The sequence below is a fragment of the Triticum aestivum genome, chromosome 1B (genome assembly GCF_018294505.1).
Source record: "Triticum aestivum cultivar Chinese Spring chromosome 1B, IWGSC CS RefSeq v2.1, whole genome shotgun sequence".
Lineage (NCBI taxonomy): Eukaryota > Viridiplantae > Streptophyta > Magnoliopsida > Poales > Poaceae > Triticum > Triticum aestivum.
The window spans coordinates 137868490-137887020 of record NC_057795.1 but is presented as its reverse complement, the minus strand read 5'-3'; the positions used below and the strand labels follow the sequence as shown (position 1 = coordinate 137887020).

The 18531-nt window shown below is 49.2% G+C and overlaps 2 protein-coding genes and 1 pseudogene across 2 annotated transcripts; 1 reads left to right on the top strand and 2 right to left on the bottom strand.

Annotated features, from left to right (window-relative positions):
* Positions 1 to 3685: 3685 nt before the first annotated feature.
* On the top strand, positions 3686 to 7869 carry LOC123088214 (uncharacterized). The gene has a single exon (XM_044510412.1). It carries the CDS (start codon positions 3823 to 3825, stop codon positions 5029 to 5031), a length of 1209 nt encoding a protein of 402 aa, XP_044366347.1. The 5' UTR covers positions 3686 to 3822; the 3' UTR covers positions 5032 to 7869.
* Positions 7870 to 8381: 512 nt separating this feature from the next.
* On the bottom strand, positions 8382 to 17378 carry LOC123077799 (transcription factor BHLH42). The gene is made up of 8 exons (XM_044500130.1): positions 16834 to 17378; positions 10811 to 10907; positions 10431 to 10445; positions 10279 to 10335; positions 9626 to 10139; positions 9151 to 9551; positions 8712 to 9071; positions 8382 to 8630 (listed from the first exon to the last, which is right to left on the bottom strand). Exons 1-8 carry the CDS (start codon positions 17376 to 17378, stop codon positions 8553 to 8555), a joined length of 2067 nt encoding a protein of 688 aa, XP_044356065.1. The 3' UTR covers positions 8382 to 8552.
* LOC123088205 (uncharacterized) lies at positions 10961 to 11695 on the bottom strand (annotated as a pseudogene).
* Positions 17379 to 18531: the final 1153 nt, after the last annotated feature.

Genomic DNA, 18531 nt, shown 5'->3' with positions numbered 1-18531 from the left:
CTGGCGTTGCACTGCGAGACTTGTGCTGAAAACACACAATTAGTTTAAAAGTGCCATGGGCTCGAAAAGCCAAAAACTTATTCAAAAGGTTAATGTTCGAACTAGATCAAGTGTTCGGTGCCAATCCGAAAATTGGACTTTAGAAGAAAAAAAGGTGCTTCTACCGTGCTTTAACATGACACATCCTATCTCAAAACTTCAAGCGGGTCAGCCTACGGCTTCAACCTCCTATCCCGAAGGCAGAGTACTTCTTACTAGGCCAGTTTAGCAAACTAAACTCTAGCGGCTTTGAGAGAGAAATTAGGCTCCCCGGCTAGTGACCGCACACTTGTGTTGAGAAAAGGAGTGATAAATAATAATAAAAATGTTGCAACGACTATGAAGAAAAACACTTATCATAAAACGGCTCATATAAATTTAAGAGCCCCCAAGTGACTTGGGTAAAAGAATGATTGCATGTACCGAAGTACTTATATCATATCGATGTTCAACCGAACTTTAAACGCATCTTAACCGACCGTCGGCTTCTCCCGCTTCGGCCAAGGACCGAAAAGTGTTATGTACTCCATCTGTCGAGAATATCGACGGTGTTTCCAATAACCAGGCAATTAGGCCATAAGGCTGTAACAGACAAAGCGCGCTCAGGGAACTTATGCTATATTACTACGAAGAGTAAGAAGCATCTTCAAAGAAAATAGTACCCCCACCGATACCTTTCTTCGGTGCTCATTGTTATTATGAGACTTGTGCAATAGATTTTTTGTACTCATGAGTTCCGTTGTGTGCCGACCATGATTGAAAACAATAAGAGCGCTAGCTTTCGGCTTCACCCAGTCTGAGGTCCGGCTCGGTTGACCCGATCGTGACAATCGCAGAGGTGCTCCCTTTACTTCCTAGCCGAACAATCGGGAACGTAGGGGTAAGCACAGGAGCCAGGTAACCCAGCTTGCAAATCGCTTAAGTCAATATGGTGCATATTGTGGCGTAATACACGAACAAGGAACGAAGCCATACAAGTATAACCATATGCAAGAGGAAAAAGCTTCATGAAGGAAGCCCCCAAGTAAACGGGGTATTTGAATTTGCGCGTCACAAACAAAGTTTGGACAAGGAAATTTTTACAAGCAACTTTTTTCCAAAAAAGTATAATGCTTGGCTGAGCCGAACACAAGTTAAAAATTTAAAACTTTGAGCATGAAGACAACTTAGCTAGTTAATGTGTTCGGTATTGATGACGCAGTCCGAGCTTAATGCGGGACAAGGTTCCATCCCCGAGCCGGTCCCGAGGTGGCGGAACAAAGAGCTAGGCACTCCGAAGTGGTGACATAGCACGGTCAATGCAGGACGGCAGGGTGATGCCGAAGTCCCCGGCATGGGGTAATGAAGTGTTGACGAAGCCCCCCGTCCAGCCGAGGTGACGCCAAAGGATATAGTCCGGTTGGATCATTTTCCTGTGCATAAAAAATAGTGCAAACCAGAGATAATAGTAATAATAATAAAAATAAAATAAAAAATCGTTGCATAACAAATAATTTATGCAAAGTGAGTAATAAAAGAAATATGGCCTAGCGCCGAAGTCAATGTCGATGCAGGGCGGCGGCGTGATGTGGTAAAGGCATGGCAAGGCCTGAATTCACAGGTCGGTTCGAGTTCCGGATGCGGCGTTCGCCGGACTATGTACGGAAACTGACCGAACCACCATGCGACCGTCGTTAATGCGGCCACCATTTGATAGACCTGCGTACATATGACAGACAAACCAGAGTAATAATTCATTGGGAAAAATGAACCCTAACAAGCAAAAAATACTAGGATTAATAGCACCTGACTTATTTGTTGTAGCAATCCGAAGAAAGGTGATTCCCAAAATTGGGACTCGATCCGCACACCTATCGCCTGATGGGCGATAAAGCAACGGCATGGCGATGCTGGCAAAGGTTGGCTCGCCGAGGCAAAGCCCTCGGTCCAGCTAACGTGACGGAGTTGGTCGGCCAGCGACGCTTGAAGTCTCCGGAGTAGGTTGATGAAGAGATGATGAAGCCCCCGGTCCAGCGATGCAGGTCGTGACGTGGTCGATGCCGGCTTGATGAAGTGACCGTGTGGCGATGCAGGTGTGCCCGCTCCGTGTAATCCGAAAATAGTTGGCTGCTACTGACGGTTTTGACACGGGCAAGGGCCATCCGTGCACCCTCTATGCATGCCGACCGCTTCATCGCCTTGATATGCGGAACCGCATCAAGGAACTGCTGCACCAAGCCAAAATAACTCTCCGGCTTGGGCCTGTCCGGCCACAGATGAGCCAAGACATCCTTCATGGCAAGTCCGGACAACCTGTTCAGCTCAGCCCACTCAGCCAATCGATCAGTTAACGGAAGTGGACGCTCCGGACTATGAAATTGACCGCTTGGGTATTGTCCGCTACTGACGGTGTCCTGGACTAGGGGATACTCAGCGCGTCGTCTCCCGATCAATTGGATTGGACCGAGGACCCCCATGGCCGTATATTCATGGGCCAGTCCGGACAGCTGCCGCATACAAGGAAGAATCCACAAGACTTGGCGATCAAGACAAGGACTCCTCCCCCACCGGCATATTCGGCTAGGACTCTTCTTATCCTAGGCCTCTGGTGCATTATATAAACCAGGGCCAGGCTAGTCGATAGATATATACAACAACAATCATACCATAGGCTAGCTTCTAGGGTTTAGCCTCTCTGATCTCGTGGTAGATCAACTCTTGTACTACCCATATCATCAATATTAATCAAGCAGAAGTAGGTTTTTACCTCCATCGAGAGGGCCCGAACCTGGGTAAACATTGTGTCCCTTGCCTCCTGTTACCATTGATCCTAAGACGCACTGTTTGGGACCCCCTACCCGAGATCCGCCGGTTTTGACACCGACAGCGGGCACGACCGGCATGGGTGGTAACGTGACCCGGGGAATGGTGAGCGCGGGCACGACCGACATCGGTAGCACTGTGACCTACGGTGTGGTGAGCGCAGGCCCTGGTGGCATTGTAGCCAAGGAAAGCTTGGTGCAATGGCCCCGACTGGACGAACGTGCTCCCCGGCGCGCGGCGTTTCCAAGCGAGAGCGTGCACCGCTTTCAGCGAAACCATCGCCACCGTTTGGCGGCTTCCTTAACTTCTCCTCTTTTAAGTCTCGCCTTGCTGCCGTCCGTCGTGTCTCTCCACTCTTTGACGCCTCTGAGAAGGTGAGGTTGCTAACACTAGAGTTGGTGCTGGACGATGGGCGCGGAGGTGGCTATGGTGGCGAGGGCGCCGGGCAAGAAGAGGACGATGGACGTTGTTTGCCGTGTTCGCCAGCAAGCTGCCATTGCCGGAGACCGAGGCCGAGAGCAAGAGGTCTTCACGTTCGCAGATGACAGACGCCGACGAGCGCACCTACGAGCGGGCTCACGTTCGCGGACGCCACATTTGAGAAATGGAATCCCACCTATGCCCAAATAACCCACATAAATTATAGTGAAGCCTTGGCTATCATCCATCAAAATGTGTTGGAATTAAGTGGGCTATGGTGGGACACCTACTATCAGTCCCACCTGTAACCTGACCGCGAGGGGGCGCTTTTGCAAGCCTGTGGGGCCGCAACGGCTGGAGATGCTCTAGCAACCCAAACACGAAGGTCACCTCTCTCCCTGTTTTCACTTCCACATACACGATTTCCCGTCCCCGCACCAAATTTCAAAAGGAAAGCGTTCGACCCCAGCCACACGCGCGCAGATTCCCCTCTCCTCTCCGCCCCTCCCCCGCGCACGCGCCTTCAAACCCTAGCTGTCAAGCTCCGTCCCTCCTCCTCTCATGGCGTCCCCGCGTACGCCCGACTCGCCCCGTGGCCTCATCTTCGCGCCCGGCGACGCCGACCTCATCACGATCTACCTCCAGCGCAAGATCTCCGGGCTCCCGCTCCCCGTCGCCGCCGCCCCGTACATCCACAACGCGGACGTGTACGCGGCCGAGCCCGCGGCGGTCGTCACCGGCCTCCTCCCCGCCTCGGCGAGCAACGACGGGGAGGGCAGGGAGTGGTACTTCTTCACCTCCGTGCGGGCCCAGAGCAGCCGGGACACCCGCAGGTGCCGCGCCGTCGCGGGTGGGGTCGGCACCTGGCATTCGGAGAAGGCGCGGTGCGACGTGCTCGACGCGGGCGGCGCCGTCGTCGGGTACCGCCAACCCTTCACCTACGAGCCCAAGAACGGCTGGCTGATGCTCGAGTTCAGCCAAGAAGACCCTCGCCCCGGTGAGGCCATGCCCGCACTCTGCAAAATCTACAAGAAGCGTCGTGCTGGCCGGTCCGCCTCGAAACCCATTTCGTCTGGGTCGTCGTCGATGTCCGGATCCAAGAGGAAGGCGGCGGCCGCGGGCGAGCGCTCCGGCGAGGGCTCCTCGGCCCGCGTGAGGCGATGCCTGCAGTTCCGTCCGTCTCCTGCCGCACCAAATCCGCCCACCCTGGTTGCTACATCGGGGATTCAAGAAGCGTTCTTGCTTCCAGTCGAGCGGCCGCAGGCAGAGCAAGAACCGCAAGAACCGCCGGTACGCAGAGCACCCACAGCCACACCGCTGATTCCCAGCTTCTCCATGGGCGCCAACCCTTCCCTGACCTTCGACGGCACCGCCTTCCTCCGCCGCGCCCAAGATTCGCCCACGCCAGCGAATTCGGACCTGAGCGGCACGTCGACGGCACTGCTGGGCAATTACGAGCTCGTCTCACCAGCCAGCTCCGAGCTGACCTGCTACAATGCCATGACTCCCCCGAGCGATAACACCGGCGCTTGGGCCTTCCAGCCGTCCGCCCTGACCTCCTCCAATGGCACCACCTCCCTCCTCCCTGGCCAAGATTGGGCCACGCCAGAGTCGTCACAAGTCAGTGAGGCATCGACGGTGGAGAGCTACAGCTGCTTCTCGCCCGACCACGCCACATCCAGGCCCACCACACTGCCGATCAGCAGCGGCACCGGCTATTGTTGGTCTTTGCCGCAGTACAGCGAGCTATCGGCAATTTTTGGCGCCTGATCGAATGCTTTGATACGCTTCCATGCTAGGCTGAGAGGAGTATGGGTCTGCCTCCTTTAGTTTGTAGGGATTTTTGGCCATACTTGATTGTTCTTGCTAGACTTGTTCAGCAGCAACTCTGCTTTCTGTTGGAACCGACATTTTAGCGGTCCTCCGGCGATGTAACTGGGATGCACACAGCAAACGTAGCTGTGGATCCTTCATTGTGCACTCTTCCTATAGCCTTTTCCATATGATTTTGTGTCTCCTGTGCCTAATTTTTCTGATTGCTGTGATCGAATTCAGTGAGCATTTCTTTTTTTGGCTTTTGGCCTAGTGAAGAGTAAATTAGGCTTGGTTTCCTTGTAGGATTTTTCAAATGAAGAGTGAGTGATTATCCTGACGTGTTAGTTTCTGTGCCTCATTATTGCAGGATTAATCCCTTTATCTGAAGCTGATGGCCTTTTTTCGTCCATTTTGTCATATTTGTATAGTTTACAATTCTCGCAGCTGAATGTTGTTTGTTTTGCTTATATATCCAAGAATAATTTATGGTATCCACATGATAGGTGTTGATATGCTATTACTGTTATTGACACAACAAAGTCTTGCCATCAATAGTCACTTTTTTTTCAGTTCAGACATAATGTAGAGCTTACTGAAGTAAAACAATGTATATGTTATTAGCTGTCATGATGTTCAAGTCAAAGTTGTCTTGTTTCATATCACTGACTGCACCTTTGGTCGTGACACGTCAAGATAAGTGTTCTATGTTCGCATCAGTTCTCTGAATTTCAAGTAGTACCTAAACCAATTGATCTCATATCTTATTAATGTAGCTTCTTAATAAAGAGCCGTTCTTGTTTGTTTGCTGTTGTTGCTTACCTTTTCTTACCGCACCCCTTTAAAACTTATCTGAATCTTAAAGCAATTTTTGAAGGGTATTTACGTACTTGCATTGCGATGGATATGTTACAAGAACTCAAAATTTTCTCTGATTTTGTGCAAAATAAAATCTGCATGTGTTCAAAACATGTAAATTAGAGTGTGTGATTTGGTCTAGAAATTATTTGATTTGCTATAGAAAGAAGAATCAATGTTTGGAGTCTGAATCTGAAATCATCCGATAGCCTTTTCCATATGATTTTGTGTCTCCTGTGCCTAATTTTTCTGATTGTTGTGATCGAATTCAGTGAGCATGCTAGGTGTTGCATGATTTCACCCAGTTGGTTAATCTGGGTAGAACAATGGTTTTCCTTCTGTGTATCTGAAAATGAAAAAGTTAAGTGCTCTAATCAATACTTACATATATAATTAGTAGAGCCTCAATATAATTAGGTCTACTTCGAGGTATATAATGTGAGTAGAGCCTGAATATATAACTAGTAGAAACTGGATTTTTTTTTTGTCTATCAATGGTAGTTCAGTCTGTTCTGGTTTGAATTAGCAATGTACCTTTACCTTCAATGGTGTTTTTTCAGATTCAGAAAGAATGTAGAACTTACTGAAGTAAAACAAAGTATATGTTATTAGCTGTCATAATGTTCAAGTCAAAATTTGTCTTGCTTCATGTCATTGACTGCACCTTTGGTCGTGACATGTCAAGAGGAGTGTTCTATATTGTACTCCCTCCGTCCGGAAATAGTTGTCGGAGAAATATATACAAATGGATGTACCTAGAACTAAAATATGTCGAGATACATTCATTTTTTTGGACAAGTATTCCCGGACGGAGGGAGTATATCCCATTAGTTCTCTGAATTTTCAATTAGTACATAAACCAATTGATCTTATATCTTGTTAATGTAGCTTCTTTTTTGGTCTACCGGTGTCGGTTCATTCTCTTCTAGTTTTCATTTGTGCAGGCATTGAGCTTTCCAAGGAGGAACAAGGCCTTAGATGATGCACTATTTGATTTTTTCCAGCAGACAGTTCTCCCCCTCCATTATTACTACTCCTTCCGTTCCCTAATATAAGACCTTTTAGCTATTTCAGAATATTGACTACATGTGTATTAAAATGAGTGAATACACACACTAAAATGTGTCTAGATACATATGAATCAAGAAAAAGTAAAAGGTATTATATTAGAGAACGGAGGGAGTACATCATAATGAACTTTTTTGTTTTACTTTTGCGATTCATGCGCCCCACATGTAGGAATGCAGTCCGTGAAATATCTGAAAAGAAATTTCAGCCACTTCTGAGGACTCCTCACTAGTGAGCAAAGTTTTTGTTCTATATATTCTCTGCACCTGCCCCACCCTCTACATTTCATACTAGCTAGATGCAAAAATGCATTACATTTTATCCTGATGGGGCATGTTATCTTTCTCTGCAATGTTTTCTTCTTAAAGTGTCTATTTATTTTGTAGGCTAAAAAAAGCAAAGTAGATGGTGTGGGCAGGGATGCTTTTAGCAGATTTTCAGATTAGTACTTCTCGCAAGTGCTGAAAAACCCGACTCCATACCAGAGCGCTGTTATTGGTTCAGGTTTGGATGGCTCCTTGCGTATGGGAAGCGCGAAATTCCGTCAGAGTTTGCCAGATGGATGGCTGATCAGAAGATGCAGGGGCCGCAGGCACCCAAACAGGGTTGTTCCTACATTAGTCCGCAGTCACGAAGATGCTGAATTCCGTGATGTCTTGATCAACTTATCCCCCTTTGGGCACATAAATCTGTCTTGGTCACTACACGGGTCTTGTCATTCACTTTGTTTTCTGACCTTTTGTTGCTAATAATAAAGAGCCGTTCTTGTTGTTTGCTGTTGTTGCTTATCTTTTCTTACTACACCCCCTTATAAAATATCTGGATCTCAAAGTAATTTTTGAAGGGTATTTTTGTACTTGCATTGTGATGGATGTGTTACAAAAAGTTATTATTTTTCCTCTGATTTAGTGCAAAATAAAATCGGAATATTTTTTGTACTTATTCCTAAAAATATGCAGCCAAAAACCCCTTGCCCTGTAGGAGCTTCCACGCTCATTTGACGATAAGGCATCAGTTCATGACCTTGGTGTTAATCACCCCGAGTTCCCCAACTTCCTTGGGAGAACAGATGGTCTCCCAATTTGACCATACGGGTAACTTTGCATCCCCTTCTTTTGCCAGAAGAAACGGGATATAATTTTATCAAACTGGTGATGCACTCTAATTTTATCCTACTCATGAGATCAAGATCTTATTTATGTTAATCCTAGAGGATTTATATTCTAACAAAGGGCGCTCAACAACCAGAAATCCAAAACCAACAACATTGGTTAACAAGAGAACAAAAGAAATCAAGGAAGTGGCCGTTCAAGTGCAATAAAGCTTTATGATAGTTTTGCAATTAAACAAGATTGGCAAAGCATCATCCTTGGCGTTCTTCTTTAAGGCATCATCTTTAGTGTTGACATATATGAACAGAGGCTAAAAATAATACCAAAAAAAAAAGAAAAAGCAAAGCCTGATAAACAGTGGTCATCTTTAGTGCTTTTTATCGACTCATAAGCATCAAGGGAGAGCTGGTGGCATATGCTACAATTCTGTTGCATATCCACTCATCCCGATGAGATGATGAGATGGATCGCTCTCTTCACTTGAGAAATGCTGCTGCTCCTCCCATGCACCTCCCTCACCTGCATGTATTCATGCAGCAAACAAGATTCCAGCATTAACAGTAACGTTCAGACAGATGAATGAACCAAGAATAGCTGTACCTTGGCTCGCATTTCGGCGAGCAGCACGCCGTGGTCCGACGACGCCTGGACGGAGGTGACCTCGAGCCGGAGCTGCTCCTGGAGCGCCTGCATGATGGTCACCAGCAGGCCGCGCCTGTCGGGGCACCGGAGCTCCAGCAGCGCGTCGCTCTCGATGATGGACACCTGCACGTCCGTGGCCACAGGGGCGCTGCTGCTGCTACCGCTGCTGCTGCTGGGCCCTTCCTTCCCCGTCAGCAGCGCACGCTTCTCTTTCGGCATCGCCGCCCCCCTGACCGTCGACGATTCAAGGTCCTGGATGCGCTTCGTCAGCTGCTTCACGTACTCGATCGTGTCCCCGAGTATCGACGCTTTGTCCATCTGACAACCACGCAAAAAAGACGTCTGAATTTGCAAACATACATGACCGAATCTTTTTGGCTGACGATTGTGTGCGTGCCTTGGTGACGAAGGGCACCAGGGACCGCAGGATGATGAACCTCTCGTTGAGCTTCTCCCTTCTTTTCCGCTCCTGCATGACATGGCTGGCGCCGAAGTCGACCTCCCTCCGCGCACCGGCTTCGTCGCACCTCAGAATCAGATCACCAGGTGGCTTGTTGCAGGCAGCATTGAAGAACAGGAGGACACTCTTGAGCATCTTCTGCCGGGTGGTGCCTTCGGCGACCGTGCGTCCATGGATGCCAGCATCCCATCTGGAGAATGAAGATCGGTGTGAGACTGCCAGGTAGGACCTGGTGTTCAGGCCGTCGGCCTGTCTCCGGGCGTTGTTGCGATGCAGGATCAGCGAGACTGTGTGTGCGTAGTGAGCATTTTCAGCCATAGCTTGATCTTCACCTGCAGCTGGGATACAGGGAGGACATTAAGAGAGGTCAGATGCTAGCCAGAAAAATCATGGGAATGAGAAATGGGAATACCTGACGACTGGGGGTAGCCACTGCACAACTCCTCATAGAGAAAATGCCAGGGCTCATCTTGCACATGCAAATTGGAATGGTCACTAGTACCATTCTGGCAGACCATCAGCATTTGGATCTCATCGCCCAAATTGCTTGAGCACCCATCTCTCACCCTCTCCGACATCTCAACCTGCATCAGCTCGCTGCTCCTCCCTGCATTATGTGTTGCATGATCATCATTGCTTGTAATGTTCGGTGGACCATGCCGGCAGTAATCCCTTCCGGTATTGGTCTCCGAACCCGATGCACACCCCGCATCGATCTCGTCTTCGTCGTACTCCATCTCATCATCCTCGTACTCTGGGTCAAACTTGTTTGGCTCCGGCTTTGTCTGACCAGTGTGTGTTTGGAGTGACTGTTGATCAATGTGACTGGTTTGGTTGGAATGGCAGATGCTGGGGATCATGTGGGTTTCTTGTTGATCCATGAAGATGGCCATTGCATACTGGACCAAACCCATCTCTTCCTCCACCTAAAATATGTGCATTTTGATTAGTCAGAGCCTCTAGTTTCTCTGATTTTTCCTCACAGTTATAAGAAGCAGATTTTATTTTTGGCAGAAGTAATTAGAAGCAGGTGAGTTTAATTATGAAATAATACTGTGAATTCACCTTTTCTGTGGTCCCGATTTCCAGGACACCGTCGACAATCGGAATGCATACGACCGTCTGTGATATGGTTGATGTACAGTTAATGGATATTGGACGAAGTTTGTAGGTAGAAATTCATAATTGGTAAATAGCTATGCTTGTAGGGGAAATACCTTGATTCCTGCACTCTGCAATTCATTGCCACCGAAATTTGTTATGCACCAAATGAGAAGGAAAATATCATCAGACAAAGAAGGGGGAAAACTGAACTGTACAGATTCGTGTTGGCTTCGCCATTAGCATGTTTGTACACTTTCCATTTCCTGTTGCACATATTCCTACTCCGATCACTGGTATGCATTTCCTGCTGTTACTCCACTCCAATCAATTTGTATGTCTACCATTACGTAAAGAATTATGCTTTTTCATTCTTTCTACTCAATTTGTTCATCCAGTTTTTGTCATGCTTAAGTGTTTAATTACGATTTTACACGCACTGCAGATTAAGTGCCAGCTGACGAATGGCTTGGGAAAATCAAGAAAAGAAAAGTACCCTGGCAAGTATTGCTCTTGAGAAGGCCTTGCTGTCAACTTCATTTGCTCTACTAAGCCATACGTGCCCTCCCCTTGCAAAGGCCCTTCCAGGTAACCTGAAAACAGAGTACAGACCAGTATCAACCAAACAGAGTACAAACCAGATTTACTAGGCTCGTGACAACAGGAGATTATCAGGTGTCAACTAGCACGAACAAGTGTAACTGTGGAGTTATCAGCTGTTGAACTCGAGTACTCGACAGAAAAGATTTGAGAACTTTATCACTGGAGGAGGGAGATTTGAGGAGGAGGCTCAAGAGGAGGGCCATTAGCCTGGTCGTCCTCGAGCGAGCATGATAAAAGGAAATGCTCGCGGATTATCTAACATCAAGGAGGGTGACGCCAACACGTGATTTTGTTTCACCTTCGTGTGAATGCCCGTAAAGGAAGAACTTCGTCCACCGGTTCCGCAATGGTGCATCATGATTTCAGTCAAAAAATATGGTGCATCATGATGAGGAAGAGAAGTTGATCCAGGAGCACTTCGGATCCATGCTGCACAAGGCCAGAGAAGGACACATGATTCCAATTGGGGCGTAAGGTGCACAGGTTAAAGAAGCCAACTCTCCTGTTTAAGTTGGACACCAAGAAGACCTTCGATTCTGTTTGGTGGGACCACTTGCTCAATCTTCTTCACCATAGGGGGTTCCTGGTGAAATTCCAGTACATGCTTGCCACTCTTATGTAATCCTCAACTTTGAGGTCTCACTGAGTTCATGGGGAGCCGATCAAGCATGGGAGGGGCCTTTCGCATGGAGACCCACTCTCCCCACTTCTCTTTGTGTTTGTGATCGACCTTATTCAGAACCTCCTGGACATCACCACTCACCGGGACCATCTCCATCTGGTGAATGGGAGTGCCGCTTTCCTTGGCACCTCTTATATGTAGATGACGCGGCCGTTTTGTTGCGCCAATTCGGGTGGATATTAAGCGCCCTACCGCCATTTTGCATGGGTTTGGGGAGGTCACAAGCCTTTGTGACAAAATTGAAGAGATGCTTGTGGCCCCCATCCGATGCACCGGCATCGAACTTGACAAGGTCCTCGAGGGTTTTCCTGCCAAGTAGGCCTCCTTCCCCAAGATATATCTCGGGCTACCAATGTTTATGCACCATCAATGAAGGAATGATTTGGAGCCTCTCGTCGACAAGGTGGTGGGTAAGCTTGTCCCCTGGCAGGGAGGCAACATCATGGCGATTGGCAAGGTTGCCCTTGTCAAAGTGGTCCCCACGAAGCAGGCGATCTACCACATCACGGCCCTGGTCCTAGCATGGGACGCTTGTGGTGGCGGAGAAGCTTCAATAAGGTTTCTGGTGGTCAATGCAAGTTGATCTATATGCGAAGAAAGTTTGGAGGCTAGGGGATTTTGGATTTGTGCAAGTATGATAGAGTGCTCTGATTGCGTTGGCCATGGTACAATGGAAGGAGCCTAATTTTTTTTTGAACGAGGCAAAAGACTTGCCATTTCATTGATTAAGAAGAAGAGAATTGCCCCGTTAATTGACGGAAAACCGGGCTAAAACCGATACAACTCAACCCATATGACATGGGCACCACCGGCCAACCTGGCCACCGACAAGAAACTCGGGGCTACAAAGAAGAAAGACATCCGCCGAGGAGTCACAAGCGTCATCGTCATCACCGGTTGCCTCGAACGGGCGACTCCGACTTCACCGTAGAGCTCCACCATCGAAGTCAACCCGCAAACAGCCGCCAAAGCCACGACGGCACATGCCAACAGATGGCCACACGCGCAAGCAACCGTCAGCTCCGACTTTGACGACGAGCTTCGAAAGGGAAATATGCAGGACTTGCGCCGAGCGTGCCCTCCATAACGGAAGGGCACCTCAAACACGCCGGGAAGAACCGACTACCGAAGTCCATGCTGCGACCCGAGCTCCTCTCAACGCCATCATCGTTGCCAAAATAGAAACCAACACCCCGCCTCAGCAAGCCACGCAGCGAAGATGCCGCCATCCACCGGTCTCCAGTCGTAGCCGGCTCCGAGACGATGCCCCCAAGGAGGAGAAAGACGCGAAGACGCCCCCATCGCCCGATCCAGCTGATCTGAGGTTTCCCTCCGGAGCCAATGCCGTGGAGAGGAGGAGCACAGCTCCAAGATGACGCTTTCAAGAAAGATAACGACACCCGCGGGCGCCGCCGTCGCCGGCTCCGATGAAGATCGGAACAAGGATTTCTCCCAGAGTTGTGCCACCATCAATCGCCACTGACCGCCGCCCACGCTCCACCATCCCAGTCGAGGTCGACCTCACTCTGACCGCGGGATCCCACGATCCACCGCGCCCAGATACGCACCACCCCCTGGCCGTAGCCGCCAACCACCACCGCAGCACCGTCGCGGCCACCACCACCGCAGCAACCACCTGCATCGCAAGGAGCAGCAACCAGAACGGAGCACCGAGGCGCCAGATCCAGATCGAACCGCTCGAGCGAAGCATCTGAGCAGGAGCCGGCACTCCACACGCAGCACACCTCGCGCTACAGGGACGTCAAGCCCGCCACGCCCAGCAGTCGCTGCGCCTGCCGCGCGCCGGCCGCCGCCGCGCCCGCCGCCGGTCCGCTCCCCACGCGCGCATCCGAAGTCGCCGCGCACATGCACGCCGCCTGCGCACGCCGTCCACGCCCAGGCCGCACCAGGAGCTCGGACCGAAGCCGCCGCCCCAGCACCCCTCCCTCCGCCCGCAGCCTACGCGGAGCTCCGCGCGCCGGCCGCCATCCGCCGCCCGCCGCCGCGAGCTCCCCCTCGCGAGCGCCCAGGAAACGACAGGGAGAAGAGGCCCCGCCGCCGCCGGATCCGCGCGGGCTTCGCCCGGCGGAGCCCACCGGCGACGGCGAGGGGAGTGTGTGGAAGGAGGGCGCGCGGTGGACGGGGCTAAGCCGCCGCTCGTGTCGCCCCAGGGAGGGAGCGACGCGAGGGCTGGATCTCAGTTCAATTACGCTCTACTTTCCTCTCTTCATTAACCTGAACTGCTGCCCTAGGCTTGGGTTGGATTGGGGAAGCCTTGCAGCAAGGTGGACATGGACCTCTTCTACATCACAACTACCATTATGGTGGGCGATAGCCGGACCCGCATGATTTGGCACTCCGTGTGGCCTCTTGGGGCCAAGCCAAAGGATATTGTGCCCCTGGTCTTTGATACCTCGACTGGCAGGAGACTCTCCGTGCGAGACGCTTTGGCATGATAGCCGGACCAGCATGTTTTGGCACTCCGTGTGGCCTCGCCAAAGGATATTGTGCCCCTGGTATTTGATACCTCGACTGGCAGGAGACTCTCCGCGTGAGACGCTTTGCATGATCTTTCTTGGCTCAGGAAGATTGGCATGCTCATGGGCTCCTGGTAACCCACATTGCGCAATTCTGCGCCCTTTGGGTAAGTCTAGAACAAGCAAAACTCCACGATGACATTGCGATGATATTGTTTGGAAGATGACCACCAACGAGAAGTATTCGGCGTCGCCCATTTACCGATTGATACCATCATGGTGCCAATAGTTTGGGTCATCTAGGCACCTCTCAAGTGCAATTTTTTCGGTTGGCTCGTCCTCAGAATAGAGTATGGACAACCATCTTGCCAAACTGCGGTTTATGTCAGCTATGCAAGAGGGAGCCTGAGTCGGCGGCCCATATGTTGTTCAAGTGTGGGTTCTCTATCAGAAATAATTTGGAACGCCGTCAAATCTTGGATTGATGCACTGGAGCTCGACACCACTCCCTGGCAAGTGCTCCTCTCGGTTCACGCTTGGTGGGAGGCTGCAGTGTTGCGAGGAGAGCATATGAGACGGGCGATGGCCTTGCTCATAGTGTTGGTCATTCGGGAGTCTTGGAATGAGGGAAATGCATGGGTTTTCTGAAATAAGTCACTATGCCGACCACAATCATTGCACACATCAAGAACGAGGTCAAGGATTGGATTACCGCCGGGGCGAAGCACTTGAGTTCACTCATGTCGCGAGAGTAGGCTTTTTTTTCCATTTGTTGAGGCATAAGGGACCTTGAACCTTGTTAACCTTCTTCTTTATTAATGTGATGGATAAAACTTTTGCCCCCCTTTTGAAAAAATAATGGGATAACAGTTTTATATCTAAAAGCTCAGTTTATTAGCATATCAAGCGCATGTATCTAAAAGCTCAAAAAATATTTGACAAGTTGGTCCATTTTTGTGTGTGAAACATGCAAACTGGCACCTTAGTGTGGTAAATTCAATTCGTCTGGGATAAGGCTATCCTTATCAATTTGTGCCTGTCCAATATGCCTATGTACACAATGGGCTTTTATTGATTGTTTGAAGGAACTCATGAAGGTTTCGATAAGCACCATAGTGTTATTTTTTGGAACTCCACATGGACACTTAAAATGATATAGGCTCATTAAGTTGAAATCTATGTGCCATCAACACTTCCATCAATAACAAGTGTCTTATGATGAAATCGTGGTGGGAAATTCTCAACCTAGCAACAATATTCTTTGGAGAGAGTTTCTTAGAGCCAAATATTTACCCAAATGGAGACCCTTCCAGCTCTGATTCTTCCACTTAGTTTTGGTTGGATTGGCTCTCAGTTTTGGAAATCCTTCGTTAAGATTAGGGAAGTTAGATCCCTTGTAAAATTCATTGTCGGCTCTGATTCTTCCACTTGGTTTTGGTTGGATTGGTGGTCAGGGCATGGGCCCTTAAAGATAAATTCCCTCATTTTTTGTGCTGCTTAGGACAGTTTGCTCACATCTCCAAACTCCATGATAACAATTGGGACTTTGCCGACTCTCGCTCTCTCTGGAAGAAATTGTTACAGACTCTTATTGCTTTGATTCCCACTCCATTGTGACCTCATTTGGCCCCACGGTTCTTCTAGAAAAGTTCTATGTTAAGTCTCTTGATTTGAGGACCATCTAGGACAGATTGTCCCAGAAACCGAGAGATACCATTCTTGAAATTAAAATCTTCCTTCGGTAAGCGGTTAGGTGTCTCTTACCTTATAGTGACCAGATTCTTAAACCTCACTGTCAGGCAAATGCAGCGTGTTCTCTTTATCGATAGAATGAGAATGTTGAGCACATCCTGTTTAGATACTTTTTGGCTAAATTGTCATGGAGTTGTGTTTGTTTATGGCTTATGTTCTATGGAATTCAGAGAATGCTGACAAAAATATTGGAGTGTGCTACTCTTATGACCAGTAGAACCACATAAACAATACTATCATAATATAAGACATTTTTTGACGAAAATGCCCAATGCAGCTTGGCCTCCATGGAGGCCGAATTTGAAATGGTCAAAATTCAAATTTGCATGTTTCTAACTTTTTTGAAAAAATACACATATACTTAGATGAGTGCTACAAAAAAAAGGCAAAAGGGTGTATATTTTTAGGAAGAAATACTTTAAAAATGAGTGCTACACAAAAAAAGGCTTTGTAGTAGATGCACTATTCATCCTCAAAGTCCATGAATTTGTCTTTTTCTGCACATATGGCATTTCAAAGTATTTCATCCTGAAATTTTACTCATATACACATCACTTCCATGTTTACTTACAATGTTTTTCAGATTATTTTGAAACTAAAAGTTCAAAATTTGATATTTTTTTTCAAATTTTTTTGCCTCCATGGAGGCCACGCTCCAAAACGCCCCACTCCTTTTTTTGACACTATGACAATGTAAAAGAAAATTCTTATATTATGATGCCGAGAGATTACTAGAAAAGATACAAGCAACGTTCTAACACGACAACACCTTTCACGACCGGGGATGCATTAGTGCACCCCGCAATGTTGCATGGTTGAGCTATGTAGCACACCTGGAAGTGTTCCGGTAATTTTGTCTAGGTTTGGTTAGAAGTTTGTCAAAACAAGATGGACCCAAACTTCTCTTCCTTATCTACAGCCGGAATGTTTTGCCGGAGTAAGAAAAGGCGGTAACAAGATACTACTAAAAAAAAGTGCAAGAAAAGCTGCAACCGCGGTGCGTACCCGACGCCAGGAGGGAAGGAGTAGGAGGCGGACATTAGATAGAACCACTCCGTCTCCGTCAGGTCTTCCGGCGCCAGCGCCGCGCTGGGCCGCCGAGCCTCCTGGGCGCAGCCGTGGACGTCCCTGAAGCCTGTGCCGCCTCCCGCGGCAGCCTCCCTGGCCAGCGAGTCGAACAGCTCCCGCAGCTGCCGGCTCCGGGCCTGGTCGGCTGCCTCCGCCGCCGGCGCCTGCGCCTGGGCGACGGCCGGCTGCACCGTCTTGCGCGTCTTGATGGCGCCGTTGTAGTGGCCCTCCGTCCACACCAGCGCGCTGCCATGCATCCCATTGATTCCCGTGACGAGCAAAAGAAATTCAAAAAACACTTGTGTTGAGCATGGACAGATGAAGCAATTATGCAAGTGAGATATGAACATTGCGACGATGGAGCTGGTGTTGTTGTTGCTGTACCCTTGGTCGGGGCAGAGCTGCCAGAGGATGGCGTACGTCCAGCGCAGCCCCTGCGCCACCGCCTGCAGCGATCTGTGCACCTCGCCGCTGCTCGCCATGGCGTCCGCCGACCTACCACTGCTTGTTCAGAGAGGGAGAGAGAGAGAGAGGGGGAGAGGTGGGGAAAAGAGGGACGCTTGAAGGCTTTAAAGTTTGACCGGTGGCTGCACCAGACGGCTCATGGCGAGCCCGGTCACGTGGGGCAGGAGGCAGGGGCCAGCATGGGCCAATTCTCGCTCTCTTATTTTCGTCAGAGCTGTGCAAAGGACGAGACATGTTCACACATGCATCACCATATGAGTTTTCTTCTTCTCTCTACAAAATAGACACTCTCACTACCACCAAGCACTAACTGAAATCTTACAGAATAAGGCAAAGGGAGCAGCACAGTGAGAGAGAGAGAGAGAGAGAGAGACTCAGACGTAAGGCATGTGTGTGGGCTAGCTAGGTCGCCATTCCAAATCTAGGGCTGCAGAAAGGAGTAAAAGGCCGAGTGCTGCCCTGGCCCCTCGCCTCGCCGGATGCAGTTAAAGAGAATGTCACTAGATCCTAGTCCTTGGCAGATCCGTCAGCCTTCCATTTCGGCCAGGCGGGCAGCCGGTGCCTTCTGCGGCCGCCCTTTGTGCACAAACTGCAATAGGATAGGGATCCCTGTGCTGCTCCCTCACCGTGCTGTCTACCGGGGGTGGGTGGCGGTTGGTTGGATTGGAAAATTCACAGCGTACGTCTTGCGATTGGCGCCATGCTCCTGGACTGCTACACTCTTGTGGTAAAAGTTGTCAAGTTAATGCGCGGGAACCACGCTTTAGACCTGAACCCCTTTTGCAGCAAGAATTCGTTTGCTGAAATGTGGACTGTAACTGTTGGAGTTACAGGTTTAGACTTTAGAGGCACACATCACCTAACCCAATCTACAAATCTGACGTGAAGCAAGATAATGGAACTAATGATTCCTAGAACAAGCCCTCTCAAAATTGAATACACGGATCAGTTCTCAAAATGTCGAAATCTACAAAATATCACGGATGTATTGTCTTCGGTCAGCAAATTCTTAGCCTCACCTATATCTGGTTCATACCGGTACATCTGGGTGGTCGGCATATCTGGGTGACCAAATCTGGAGCTTTGAAGGTGGTCCAGCCGGTACACAGGATGTCAGTTGGATTCTCATGGGACAGATCCAGGTGAAAACCTTGTCTTCGGCCGGTGATG

Bases quoted from the DNA above. Each gene is read 5' to 3' on its own strand.
- LOC123088214 (XM_044510412.1), top strand. From the start codon at position 3,823: ATGGCGTCCCCGCGTACGCCCGACTCGCCCCGTGGCCTCATCTTCGCG.
- LOC123077799 (XM_044500130.1), bottom strand. From the start codon at position 17,378: ATGGCGAGCAGCGGCGAGGTGCACAGATCGCTGCAGGCGGTGGCGCAG. The intron at 9,552-9,625 runs GTATTCCCATTT...CCTGTATCCCAG, and splicing joins TGGCTACCCCCAGTCGTCAG to CTGCAGGTGAAGATCAAGCT. The intron at 8,631-8,711 runs GTACAGCTATTC...GAATACATGCAG, and splicing joins TCGCCGAAATGCGAGCCAAG to GTGAGGGAGGTGCATGGGAG.